The sequence below is a fragment of the Megalobrama amblycephala genome, linkage group LG10, assembly GCF_018812025.1.
Source record: "Megalobrama amblycephala isolate DHTTF-2021 linkage group LG10, ASM1881202v1, whole genome shotgun sequence".
NCBI classification, from domain to species: domain Eukaryota; kingdom Metazoa; phylum Chordata; class Actinopteri; order Cypriniformes; family Xenocyprididae; genus Megalobrama; species Megalobrama amblycephala.
In genome coordinates, this window is record NC_063053.1 from 25,361,282 (window position 1) to 25,372,986 (window position 11,705).

An 11,705-nucleotide genomic window follows, 5' to 3' on the forward strand; every position below is an offset into this window, starting at 1 on the left:
TTCAGAGTCATCCACAGAGGTGAGAGCTGAATAATGCGTAGTACATAGGCGGGCAGAATACGGGGCGCGCCACGACTTCATCAGCTCGTTGTGAACCTCTGGGAAAAACGGTGCGGCGCGTTGACAAGGGGCCTGGCGGGGACCCGGCAGGAACCACTCATCGAGCCTGCTCCGTGATGGCTCCTCTGGCGGAGCCCATTCGAGGTCCAAAACCTCTACCGCTTTCGAAAGGATGCGGAAGAGCTCGGCATCCATACCCGGCTTGCAGTCAATGGGCTCCAGCGAGGGAAGGCGGGTGGGGTCAGAATCACCGGCCCAACCTTCGGATTCAGAGGCCGCGAGAGACATGACGTCATCAAGCGGCTCGTCCTCAGAACCGCCAAAAGAGATGAGGTCGCTCGCATCTGCCGAGGGACGCAGCTCAGGGCGGGAGCACAGGACGGGGGACTGCTCTCTCGGGGGAGAGGGTGAGCATGTGTGGCTCTGCATGTGCCACACGAGTGGCGCGGCATTTGTAACAACGCCGCCGCCGTGAAAACGGCGTTTGAGGGGCTCTTTAAGAGCGGCGAGGGCCGCTAGAGCAGTGAAAACCGCTGTTGGAAAGCTCTTTTAGAGCGGCAATAAACCGCGGGAAAATCGCTCTTTTAGGCGCGCCGGATGGCGGCAGGAGACGGGCTGGCAGGCGGCCGGAAGCGGGAAGCGGGCGGCTCGAGACGGCGCTCGAGGCGGCAGTTGACGAGGGCGCCGGCGCTTCTTCCTCGGCGAGCTCAGCAGTCCGCTGCGGGAGCCTCTTCGACGGCGGCGAGAGCTTCTTTCCAGGCGAGCTTCTTCCAGGCGGCGAAGGCTTCAGCCGGAGATCAGCGAGGAGCGATGTGAAGTCGTCGCTGAAGGAGAGAGAACTGAAATCCTATGGCGAAACGCCCGCTTATATAGCCCTAAACCCCGCCCATTTCGGCGGGAATATTCGCGCGCTCTGTCACCATAGGTTGCGCAGCTATGCCGCGCCGTCATTGGTTCAACAACTTGTCTATGAGTGAACCAATGACGATGCAGTTACACTGCGTTATTGAAAAAGGCTTCAGTAACGGGGAAAAAGGAGACCTTTCCCCATACGCAGTACGAGTGAAGTATCGAAAGGGAACAGACGCATAGCCTACGGCGCAGAGGCTCCGGCGTAGGTCCTACGCTGAAGTATAAATCAGCCTTTACATTTTTGAAGAGGTGCATGTCAGGCTTCGTTGTATGCTACGCGTGCTACGCACAGCCTATGCTGTAGCTATGGCGTACACTCGACGCAGAAGTATAAATCAGCCTTAACAACGCGTCAATTCTATGCGGACCGCAAGCGCTGTGATGGGTCTGCTAGAACCCCTCCCTCAGGTAAAAAACTGGCATGGAGCAATAGGAGAAGAGCGAGCGTTTTCAACTTCCATAGGAATGAAAAAGCACTCTGTTTCAGGGGAAACATGTATAAATGAAAACAGATGCATAGCCTACGGCACAGAGGCTCCGGCGTAGGTCTGACGCACAAGTATAAATCAGCCTTAAAGGTAGTTTAATATAGTTGCACCTGAGTTCGCGAATTCGCACCACTAGTCGCTGTCAGAAGATGTCGGCAGAAGCAAGTGGTTGTTTTGCCGAATGGAAATATTCCAATTACTTCACTTTTTTGACATAGGTAGGCAAGTACATTACGGTAAAATGTAAGCTATGTCTATGCTCTCTGAGAAAGGTCTTCAGTCAGTATATATATATATATATATATATATATATATATATATATATATATATATATATAATTTTTTTACCGTGGTATCGACTTTGGTATCGAGTATTGTGCACTTTTGGTGGTATCGGTATCGACTACTAGATTTTTGGTATAGTGACATCCCTATTTATTACTAAAAAAAAAAAAAGTATTATAAAGTAAATAAAAGTATTATAATATGTTTTAATAAAGCTAAAATGTTAATAAAAAAGCTAAAAAGGTTAAACTATTCCATGATTGACTAAATTATTAAAAGAGTTTCCTTTCTATTGTCTATCCAGTCAAGGTTTATAGGGATTTTAAGAAGTAATTAGTAATGAGTTACTTTTTGAGTAATTAAATTACTTTTCAGACAGAGAAATTAGAAAAGTATTTATCAACATTGAAGATGTAATTAGTAATTATTTACTTTTTTGAAGTAACTTACCCAACACTGGTTGGTACCATGATGCTGATTCATCAACTTTCTCTGTAGAACATAACCTGCCCCAGAGCAGGTAAGCCGTGGAGCATAAGTTTCTATGGCGATGAACACAACTAAAAACCAAGCCAGTTTCATGGTGACTAAAACCTAGGGTTGGTGCAAACTAAACTGAAACATATCTGATTAGCCAGATAAACCGGCTTCATGGCTTCATATCCCCCTGGACTGCACTGCTAAAGGGATTCATTACCTATTTTTAGTAATCTGATCTTATTAATATTGAGCTGTGTGTGTTGAATTATTTGCTTTGTTTGAAAATAAACTGTATACTTGAAACCGTATGCACGGATAAGTGTTTCAAACAGTAGGATATTATTACATTATCACATGACTTTATTGCATTGCATGTTTAATTCAGCAAGTAGCATTTAGTTATGATCATGGATGTGCTGATTTTGCATTTTTAAATCCAAGTTTGTGTAAAAAAAACACTTGTCAGATGTAAAAACATGCTTTTTCTGTTCAGATTCTGTACATAAGTAGTTTTGTGTCCCATTTCTGCATCTCCTACCAGTGGCTAGCAAAATAAACCCTGACCCCTTGGTTGAAAAAACAAAAAAACAAAACATGGCTGATATTACTTCTGGATCAATTGTCACATAGCCTATAAAATAGAGGTTGATCACACTGCATTGTGGGATACAGCACCACAGTGTTGTTCGCTTAGTTGTATTCTGCACATGGTGGTAGAGCAAAATGCTAGTGTTCTAGACTAAACCTTTAAGAAAACTAGTTCATCTTTGCTTAGACTGCCATCTAGTGGCAAGATCCATGATCAACACAATCCAAATCACAAATGTGGAAAAAAATCTTGATTTTTCTTTTCATTTGCTATTTTTACACTACACAATTGAAGGGATGAGAGATGATTGATGACATATGATGACTAGGGATCAGAGTATGTTGCAGCAATCCAAACAACAAATTATAAACCCATATTTTGCTGCAAATTACATTAGTTTTATTTTTGACGAGCTTTGTTTTTCCTTTATATTTATTTTTAATACTAAGTTATATTTAGACTATATTTTGTTTTTATATGTTGCAGATTTTGTCATTATGCCCTTTTCTTGCAGACCAATGGCCTCTTTTCTCAAGAAATTCAGGACTTGAACCTATATTAAATGACCCAGTCATCATCCAGGACCTTAGAGATGCCTTTTTCTAAACAATTTAAAACTTTTAAATGACCAGACATTTATTTGCAGTGTCTTTTGATATTTTTCCTTGCTTTGATTTTAATAAGAGCCATATTTGTCCGTTTTTCAAGCATTATGTGAAATCAAAGTGTTTTGTAGACAATGCATGAAATTGATCTCTTAAAAATTGCAAAAATAAATAAATAAACTACATGTAGAATGAAGACAGGAGGAGGGGTTTAGCAATCTCACTTCCACTTTTAAAGGAAATTTGCAATACTATTTCTCATAATTTGCAAGCTTTGTTTGTTGCTTGGTGAATAGGTCTAACTGCTTGAAAGAAGAATGTTATTGATAGTAGGCTATTCATATTTCAAAATGGCATCATTTTTATTTTGGCATTTTATTTGGAATGATTTTAAATGTACAAAAACCAATGCAGTGTTGGGTTCACTGTTTAATAACATCTAGTGTCTCAAAGAAAATAACCATCTTGCAATGCAAAGTTACCATTAAGTGTTGCTCACAGAGCCTGCATTGACTTGGTAGTTAGTTTGTGTGGTTAAATGTCCTCTGAGCTATTTCTCACAGGAAGTGCAAGAGGAGCGTTATAGGGTGACCTCATATGAAAAGTTGGCTTTTAGCCGGATATTTGCTAATCTTTTATTTCGACGGTCTACTTTAGACGTTCTACTAACTATAAGTAACTTTGCAACTACATGTCAAATAACTCTCATTAGAGTAGACTGTCTGCTTAATATCTGCTAACACTTTATTGTGATAGTTCCCCAAAAGATAATCTACTTACTATAAGTTACTTTGCAACTACATGTCAACTTAATCTACTAACTCAAACCCTATAGCCAAACCCTAACCAGTCTACAGTCTACTAATACTCTAATGAGAGCTAGTTTACAGTTACTTATAGTTAGTAAAATATATAAAAAATGGACCATTGAAATAAAGTGTAACTGAATATTATAGTAGTGCTAATTTATTAATTTGTATAAAGACAGCTATAAGTTTCTAAGTGGAAATATGGATATCTTTCATCATAGCTGTGAGGTCTCTGGGAGCATTTGCATCAGAGCACATTATGTGATTTTGAAAACTTCAAATTATAGCGGTTTAAGGCGTTGTGTGCTGCAGGATCGATTCGATTGCACAATATCATATCAGTACTCCATTTGCAGCTCTCGGTCTTTACAGTAATTCACACTCAGCCGTAGAGCTGCATTTTGCTCCCAACAGGAAACTTGAGAAAATAAATCACCCAGTGAGAATGTATATCTAACTAACCCCACCCACTAGGTCTCCCTGAGGCCAGATTCTTTAAAGGGGCGGCGCACTAATATGGCCACGTAGTTTGAGGGCTGTGTCTGTATTCACTGACGTCAGTGCACCCAGCCTCTGATCTCATCTGTCAGACTTTGGTTATGGACCATGAAAAACACTGATTTCATGGACGGGACATACCAGCAGTGATAAGACGTTTAGTTTGGAAAAACAAAAGGATCCCACATTCTTGCCTCAGACAAATATGCATCAGATTAGACTTGTGCAAGTTGAGACTATCGCATTCAATGCCTGAATATGGTGAAGGCCAGTGTGTTAGGATAGCATAATGTATTTTTTTTGGATGGGTCTATTTGGGAAACACAGAATATTGTTCACAGGATGAAAACACTAACACTTCATTGCAAACTTATATTATAGACTTTTTAGATGTCAAGCTTTTTACTCCAGTGAATATTTATCTGGTTTATTTTGTACAGGTCCTTTTCTTTACTAAGCTATTGAATAATTCTACCAATGATGAAGAAAATCTTTGTGATAATAGCAGGACAAGCCATCACACTACATGTGGGGTGAGTTGTCACAATGGAAATCTGCTTTTAACAAGCCTATTATAAGCTACCACATTTACAGTATGCAATAATGCAGTGTATAATATGTAAGTATTATGAAGCACAAAAAAAGTACAATTCTTTAATATAAAACCTTTGTTTTGACCAAGAGAATTTTGCCTTGACCTCACATTTCTGAAAAATATCCTTGTCTTGTGGTCATAGTTCAAACTTTCAGTTAAAAATCTTCATTATCGCTGACTCTTGTCTCAAAGTATGTCAGTGTAGTTTTATTGTGTTCATTTGTTACCTAAAAGTTATAGTACAATTTATATAGTTTTGAGGATATCATTTACAAAAACATTCTAATTTGATACATTTCGAACTAGCAATTTTAAAGTTTTTGAACTAAATCACTCCTAGAGAAAATGAGCGATTGTGTAATTTTGGACTCTGAATGCGATATTTAAGGATCTGTAAAAATGAGAGCCTATTGATCGTATAAAGTTATGTATACTGTTGCAAAACATTTTAATTCATCAAAGAATCCTGAAAAATATTTCCACACAAATTTTAAGCAGCACAACCTGAACATAAGATAATAATAAGAAATGTTTCTTGAGCAGCAGATCAGCATATATGATTTCTGAAGGATCATGTGACACTGAAGTAAATTTCAGCTTTGCCATCACATGAATAAATTACTTTTTAAAATGTATTCAAATAGAAAACTGTCATTTTATATTGTTATAATATTTAAAAAAATTACTGTATTTTTTATCTAATGCAACCTAGGTGAGCATAAGAGGTTTTTTTTTTTTTTTCAAAAACATAAAAGAAAATCTTTCTGACCCCAAATTTTGAATGGCAGTGTAAAACGTGTAGTGTAAAATGAATTTAGAAATACTATACAGTATACACCAAGTGGCATTTACAAATGATACTAAACCTTTTCTCAGAACTTTTTGATTTTCAAAGTAACTTTTGCTAAGAAAAGGTTTTATTGGATATATGAAGTCAGTTCCCACAATGACAGTCAGAAAGTAAAATTTCAATTTTAAACACTGCGTTATAATTTAAAACCTAACAAACTTCTTTTTGTAAAACATATTATCCTAAAACTAACCTTCTATCTTAAACTTATCCTTCTGTCTTTAAAATAAATGCCTCATAGTTTAGTTTCTTTTGTGTGTGTGTGTATGTGTGTGTGTTTTCTAATGCAAAGACATTAACAAGTGTGTCTAAACTCACTGAGCACTTTTTAGGGCCACTGTTTGCACACAGGAATTTTTTAACTAGCCGACTGAGAGAGTGATGGACAACAAGGAAGAGGAGGAGGAGAAAGGGGTTAGTGTTTCAAGTCCTGCCCTCTGTTCCGTTTCTCCTCCTCTCTGCTTGGAAAGAGGGGGAGAGAGACACAACTCTACAGCTACGACAGGAAACGGAAGAGACAAACAGACAGAAGTTATTTCAAAACCCCCGGGGCTGAGCGGAAGATTCACTCTGTGTGCATTTGCAGGGCTATCCTCCTCCAAAACTCTTATCAGCTGCTCCTTACCTCTCCTGTTGGCTCTTTCTTCCCTTTGTTTCTCTGTTTGTGGCAAACAGCCCCCACCCTGAACACCAGGAGAAGATCTCTTCAACAAAAAGAGGAGATGCCCCCTCAGCCACAGGTGAAGAGAAGTTTCCTGGAATTCCTCAAGAACTTTGTCAGGATTGTACGGGTCCTCCAGATTCTGCTGGGAGCCGGGCTTTGGGTCACCATCGCAGCCAACAAGTATGAGGGCTCCATTCACTATGTGCTTTTCGTGGCTGTGCTTTTCTGGCTCCTCACGTTAGCTATCTTCATCATCACTCTTCTGGACAAGCAGGACCTCGTTCCCATCGTCGGAGGAGAACGCTGGTTGTTAAGCAACGTGATCCACGACATTGCCGCCACTCTGCTGTATCTGTCCGCGATTGGGATCATGATCTACAAGACGGAAAAGAACTCCTACTGCAACCTGGACCTCTACAAACATCAATGCTTGTACAAGGTCTACCTCACTGCCTCCGTCTTTGCCTGCCTCACAGCCAGCGTCTATCTGCTCTCCGCCATCTACGGCAGCTGCAGGAAATGTCGAGGTGAGCGGACGGTCGTGTGAAAAACGACTACATCCCTCAAACCCTGCCACTTTGAGACCTTTCGGCAAGCTTTTTGGAGACTTATAAATCTTTTTTAATCACAGCAGAGGGTTTGATCCTCTTGTCTCAGGCTTTCAGGTTTGTTTGTTGCTTTTTATACAGTAATTTATAGAGCTTTTGTACTGCAGTCACACATAAAAGTCTATTTTACACTTGTGTTGTTTATATGTTGCTGGAGCTCTATATGTTTAAGTATTTTTATTTTTTGTATTGTATAACTGACAACTCAAAGAGCAGTTTGTTGCTTGATGAAACAATATTCACAATGTGTAACATCACATTTTGTTCTTTTAACCTTTTGATATGACATTGAGCGATTAAACAAGGATCTGCTTTCATGTCATGACATGTCAGTGTCTTTCATCAAACGTGTATGTGTGCTTCACTGTTTACTTTCGTAGATTGAATCACACCACATCAAAAATCTCCACTTGATCAGCTTTAAAAAAAGATTATATGATATTAAATGCAGACAATCACGTATTAAAATTAAATGTAATATGTGGCTATTAGCTAACAGTTAATAAATAAGAGAAATAAAGCATATGCAGTTTCATCTCTGTGTTTTGTACAATGTTTAAATGAAGGGTTTCCTAAGTTACTTTGGTATATTTTGGGATAGAGGCTTTAACAGACCAGCCAGACCACAATATAATGCACTCTTGTGTTGGTCACGGACCACAGTCAAAGAACACAGATGTTGTGACAGCTGCCTGTGATCGGTTTTCATGCAGTCATAAGTTTTAGGAGGAATACAATGCGAGTCCAAACCGCAAATTGTGTGTGAATGTATTTCTAAATTTCAGAATATTACATCATAACTTATAAGAAATCATAAGTTGGGCACAATTCCTGTAGATTCAGTTATTTATATGTGGAAAAGGGAAGCATTGATGCTTTTAATGCAACATGCAACTACTTTGGTCCACATGTTGAGTATTTTAACTTAACAAGGAAAACATTTTAAAGCAATACAAAGTACACTTAGGAGGTCATATTTGTGCCAAATATAAATGAAGTGGCTTGCTTTTTGAACTTATAGTTTGTTTATAAAATATTAAAGTGTAACCTTGCCAATTTTCAACCCGTATTGTACCATGTCTACTTTTTAAACATCACGGTAAAAAAGGAACAGCTTTCGTAACGGTACACGTCACAGTGGGCGAGTTTCTTCAGTTATTTGGCCCCTCCATTTGGCCTAAAACACTTGTTTGTAGTCAGTCATCCAGTTTGAAATGTTGATTACAAACACAAACGTTTTTCATATTTTCCGTCACAGCGTTCTCTCTGTATTTATGTTTCTTTGCAGCCTTTAGCCACTGCTTACAACGCACCAGATCCTTCTCTGGAAAACCGAAACTAACTCACTCCCACTAAATGTCTACACTTTAAATTCTTGTACCCGTCAACACCATTATGACTAAAAGTTTGCTAAGATGTATTTCCTACTAAAGCAAAGTGCTATTTGGCTTTGGTGAGCATACAGACTGGTGTAAGTGGCCTTGGACAGTGCGTTATGGGTGTTGAAGTTTTCCTACCTATTTGGCAAAAAGGAAGACAGCCTTTTTTCTCTGTTTTCTATATTCAGGTAGCACTGATTAAAAAGAAAATTCGCCTTTCTACTGTATGTATAGGCATAAAAGTTTTATTGAAAGCCCATTTTGCCAGTGGTGAAGTACCCAAAGTTTTATGTTGTCACGCAATATCCTTCTAAATGAACCTCATGCACAGGCATTATGTTTAAAGTTTTATTTGAAATTACCATACAAAAATGTGAACACACAAAGAGTGGCAACACTATTTTAAGAAAATTAAATTGTATCATTGTTTTATAGAATATTTTGATTAGTTTAACCCTCTACTGCACACATGTTGATGGCTCATACAAAAATATTCCACATAATTTTTTGGTTCATTTGGGAACTTTTTATTGATTAAACATTTTTTTGACTCCCCACCCCCCCGCATCCCAAAATATTTTCAACATTGTGCAACAATGGTATAGAATTATAGAAAAAATTATCATAAGACCATGCTCAAAGAGAATGTCAAGAAATCATTAAGTAAAAATGGAAAAACACTTGAAAGACATTGATATATTGGATTTGATACATGCATAGATTTGTATCATGTAGTGTGCTATGCCATATAATGTACTTCATGTACTAAGATTTCACTCTGTATGAAACTTCAAAAAGCTGTTCTTCTCTGCTGTGAAATAGTGGTGTATGTTATAATTTTTGCATATCACTTTGGGTGTTCCTGCGCACCCAGGAACCCTGCATCTTCCCTTCTTATAACACATTACTGCCAATGTGAGGTATTGTGCAAAACATCATCGAAAAGTACCCCTTATTGCACAACGTTGCCCTGAGGCAACGAAAAGAAAAAGTGAATTTCTGAACATGCAAAATAAAAAAAAAAACTTCATAAAACCTGACAAAAGGTTTCTCTACACCTTCATACACACACATGTACATGTACTTGTACAGTTTATGTCATTTTAAATATGATTACTAAAGCAAATAATCGTGCCTTCTTCTCACACCATTTCCTCCTGTGACCATGTGTCAGACCAGGACATCCCACCTTCAAATGGTGCTTGATAGTGACTCCCAAACCTTACAGGACTGTTCTTTCAACCTTTCTAATTGGTTATCATCATTTAAAGAAAAATGTACTAAACATAGGGCTTAGAAAACTTTCTGTTGCCTGTAGAGGGTTAACATTTTGGTCACTATAATTCCCAGACTTTACTAGGGTGTGAAAAATACTGTCCAAAACTATTAGTATACATGTTGCTTTTGTTACTTTTAATAATTTAAGAGGAAATATTATTTAATTTAAATTTTATTTTTGTTAGTTTTCCTTACTGCCCTGTTCCTTTACTTGGTTCTAAATGTCAATGCCATGCTTGTAGAAGTTTCCTCTCAGTACAGTACAGTGTGTTCACACTCCCTGGAAAAAGGTTATTAAATGACACTAAAATTTCTCTATGCAAGAGGGGTTGTATTTACACAAACTGTTGAACTTAAAAGATATTTCCTGCTGGTGAGGAGCTCCCTGTCTCTCACATTATGTGCTTTCTTTTTCTCTCTGACATAGTAGGACATTTTATGCTCATAAATGTCCTACTAGTCTTGAGTAGCCAGACTTCAGACTTTTAAATCATTTATTTTTAAATTGCACAGCAGTGACTGCCTACAACACACTGTAAATACATCACACATACATGCATAAATAGTCAAAAAGCAATAAATATAGATTATTTAGCAATTCTACATTATTTATTTTATTATGGTTATCTGAAATTAGTTGATATCACAAGAATAGACCATTGTATAATAATTGTATAATGTATAATACATTTTTTACTACATTATTCTACATAATATTTTATTATTACTTTTTTTTAAATAATTTATTTATTATTTTTTAACTTATTTTTAAATCGGCTCTTACAACCAGTGCTTGCCATTTGTGTGTGAAATACATCAGACAGTCAGTGAACATAGTTGTACTGAGAGAAGTATTGGAAATGATATCAAGTTATTTCTTATCACTCTAGCAACAGTGTGAAATGTGGCAGAGAGTGAGCCAAACGTTATAAACTGAATTTATCTATTGGAATGGGCCATTGGCAAATGATCTATTAAAACTCAAAGATTGAGAATACATGGACACATTTGTATAACATACTAGCTCAGACTTGTGATAAAGCTATAAATAAATAAATGAATGTATAATGACTCATGTATGGCCAGATGTGAGGTCAACAAGTGATCATTCAGCAAGGCATTATCCATCCAGCTTTCATTATTATGGACAAATCATGATTTGTGGTAAATGCAGGAAGCAGCATGGATTCCCTTGGGAACATTGAGTGGGGCAAAGCCTTCAGAGGAAGCATTCCGGTTCAAATGTGCTGACAGAAACACATGGATGTCATTAACTGATGAAAACCATGTAATGCATTACTCTAAAGGCCAAGACAACCTAACTGTCAAATAAACCTGTACAGAGATACACTCCATTTTCTCATTGGCATATCATCTAGGTGTCTCTTCCAATGTTTTGAAGCTGTTGGCTTTGTCTCCCGTGACTAATATGAGTTGTTGTCTGTAATCACTTCGTGTGGGCCTCGTTTTCACGGGACAAGTCAGCAGAGTTTCAATGAGAGCAGGCCTGCACATGTGGACCGTTAACCACACACTCTGCGCAGAGTGCTGAGATACGCATTCCTATGTGACGCGCTTTACATGAGGGAAAGAAACACTGTAAAA

General features: G+C 38.1%; 1 protein-coding gene across 1 annotated transcript; it reads left to right on the forward strand.

Moving 5' to 3' along the window:
* Positions 1-346: 346 nt before the first annotated feature.
* Positions 347-7,765, forward strand: marveld1 (MARVEL domain containing 1). Its single transcript, XM_048206092.1, has 2 exons — positions 347-475; positions 6,591-7,765. Exons 1-2 carry the CDS (start codon positions 347-349, stop codon positions 7,380-7,382), a joined length of 921 nt encoding a protein of 306 aa, XP_048062049.1. The 3' UTR covers positions 7,383-7,765.
* Positions 7,766-11,705: the final 3,940 nt, after the last annotated feature.

Excerpts from the sequence above, each read along its gene's own strand:
- marveld1 (XM_048206092.1), top strand. The coding sequence starts at position 347 with ATGACGTCATCAAGCGGCTCGTCCTCAGAACCGCCAAAAGAGATGAGG. Across the intron at positions 476-6,590 it reads TCGGGGGAGAGGGTGAGCAT|TGTTTCAAGTCCTGCCCTCT; the intron begins GTGTGGCTCTGC and ends GAAAGGGGTTAG.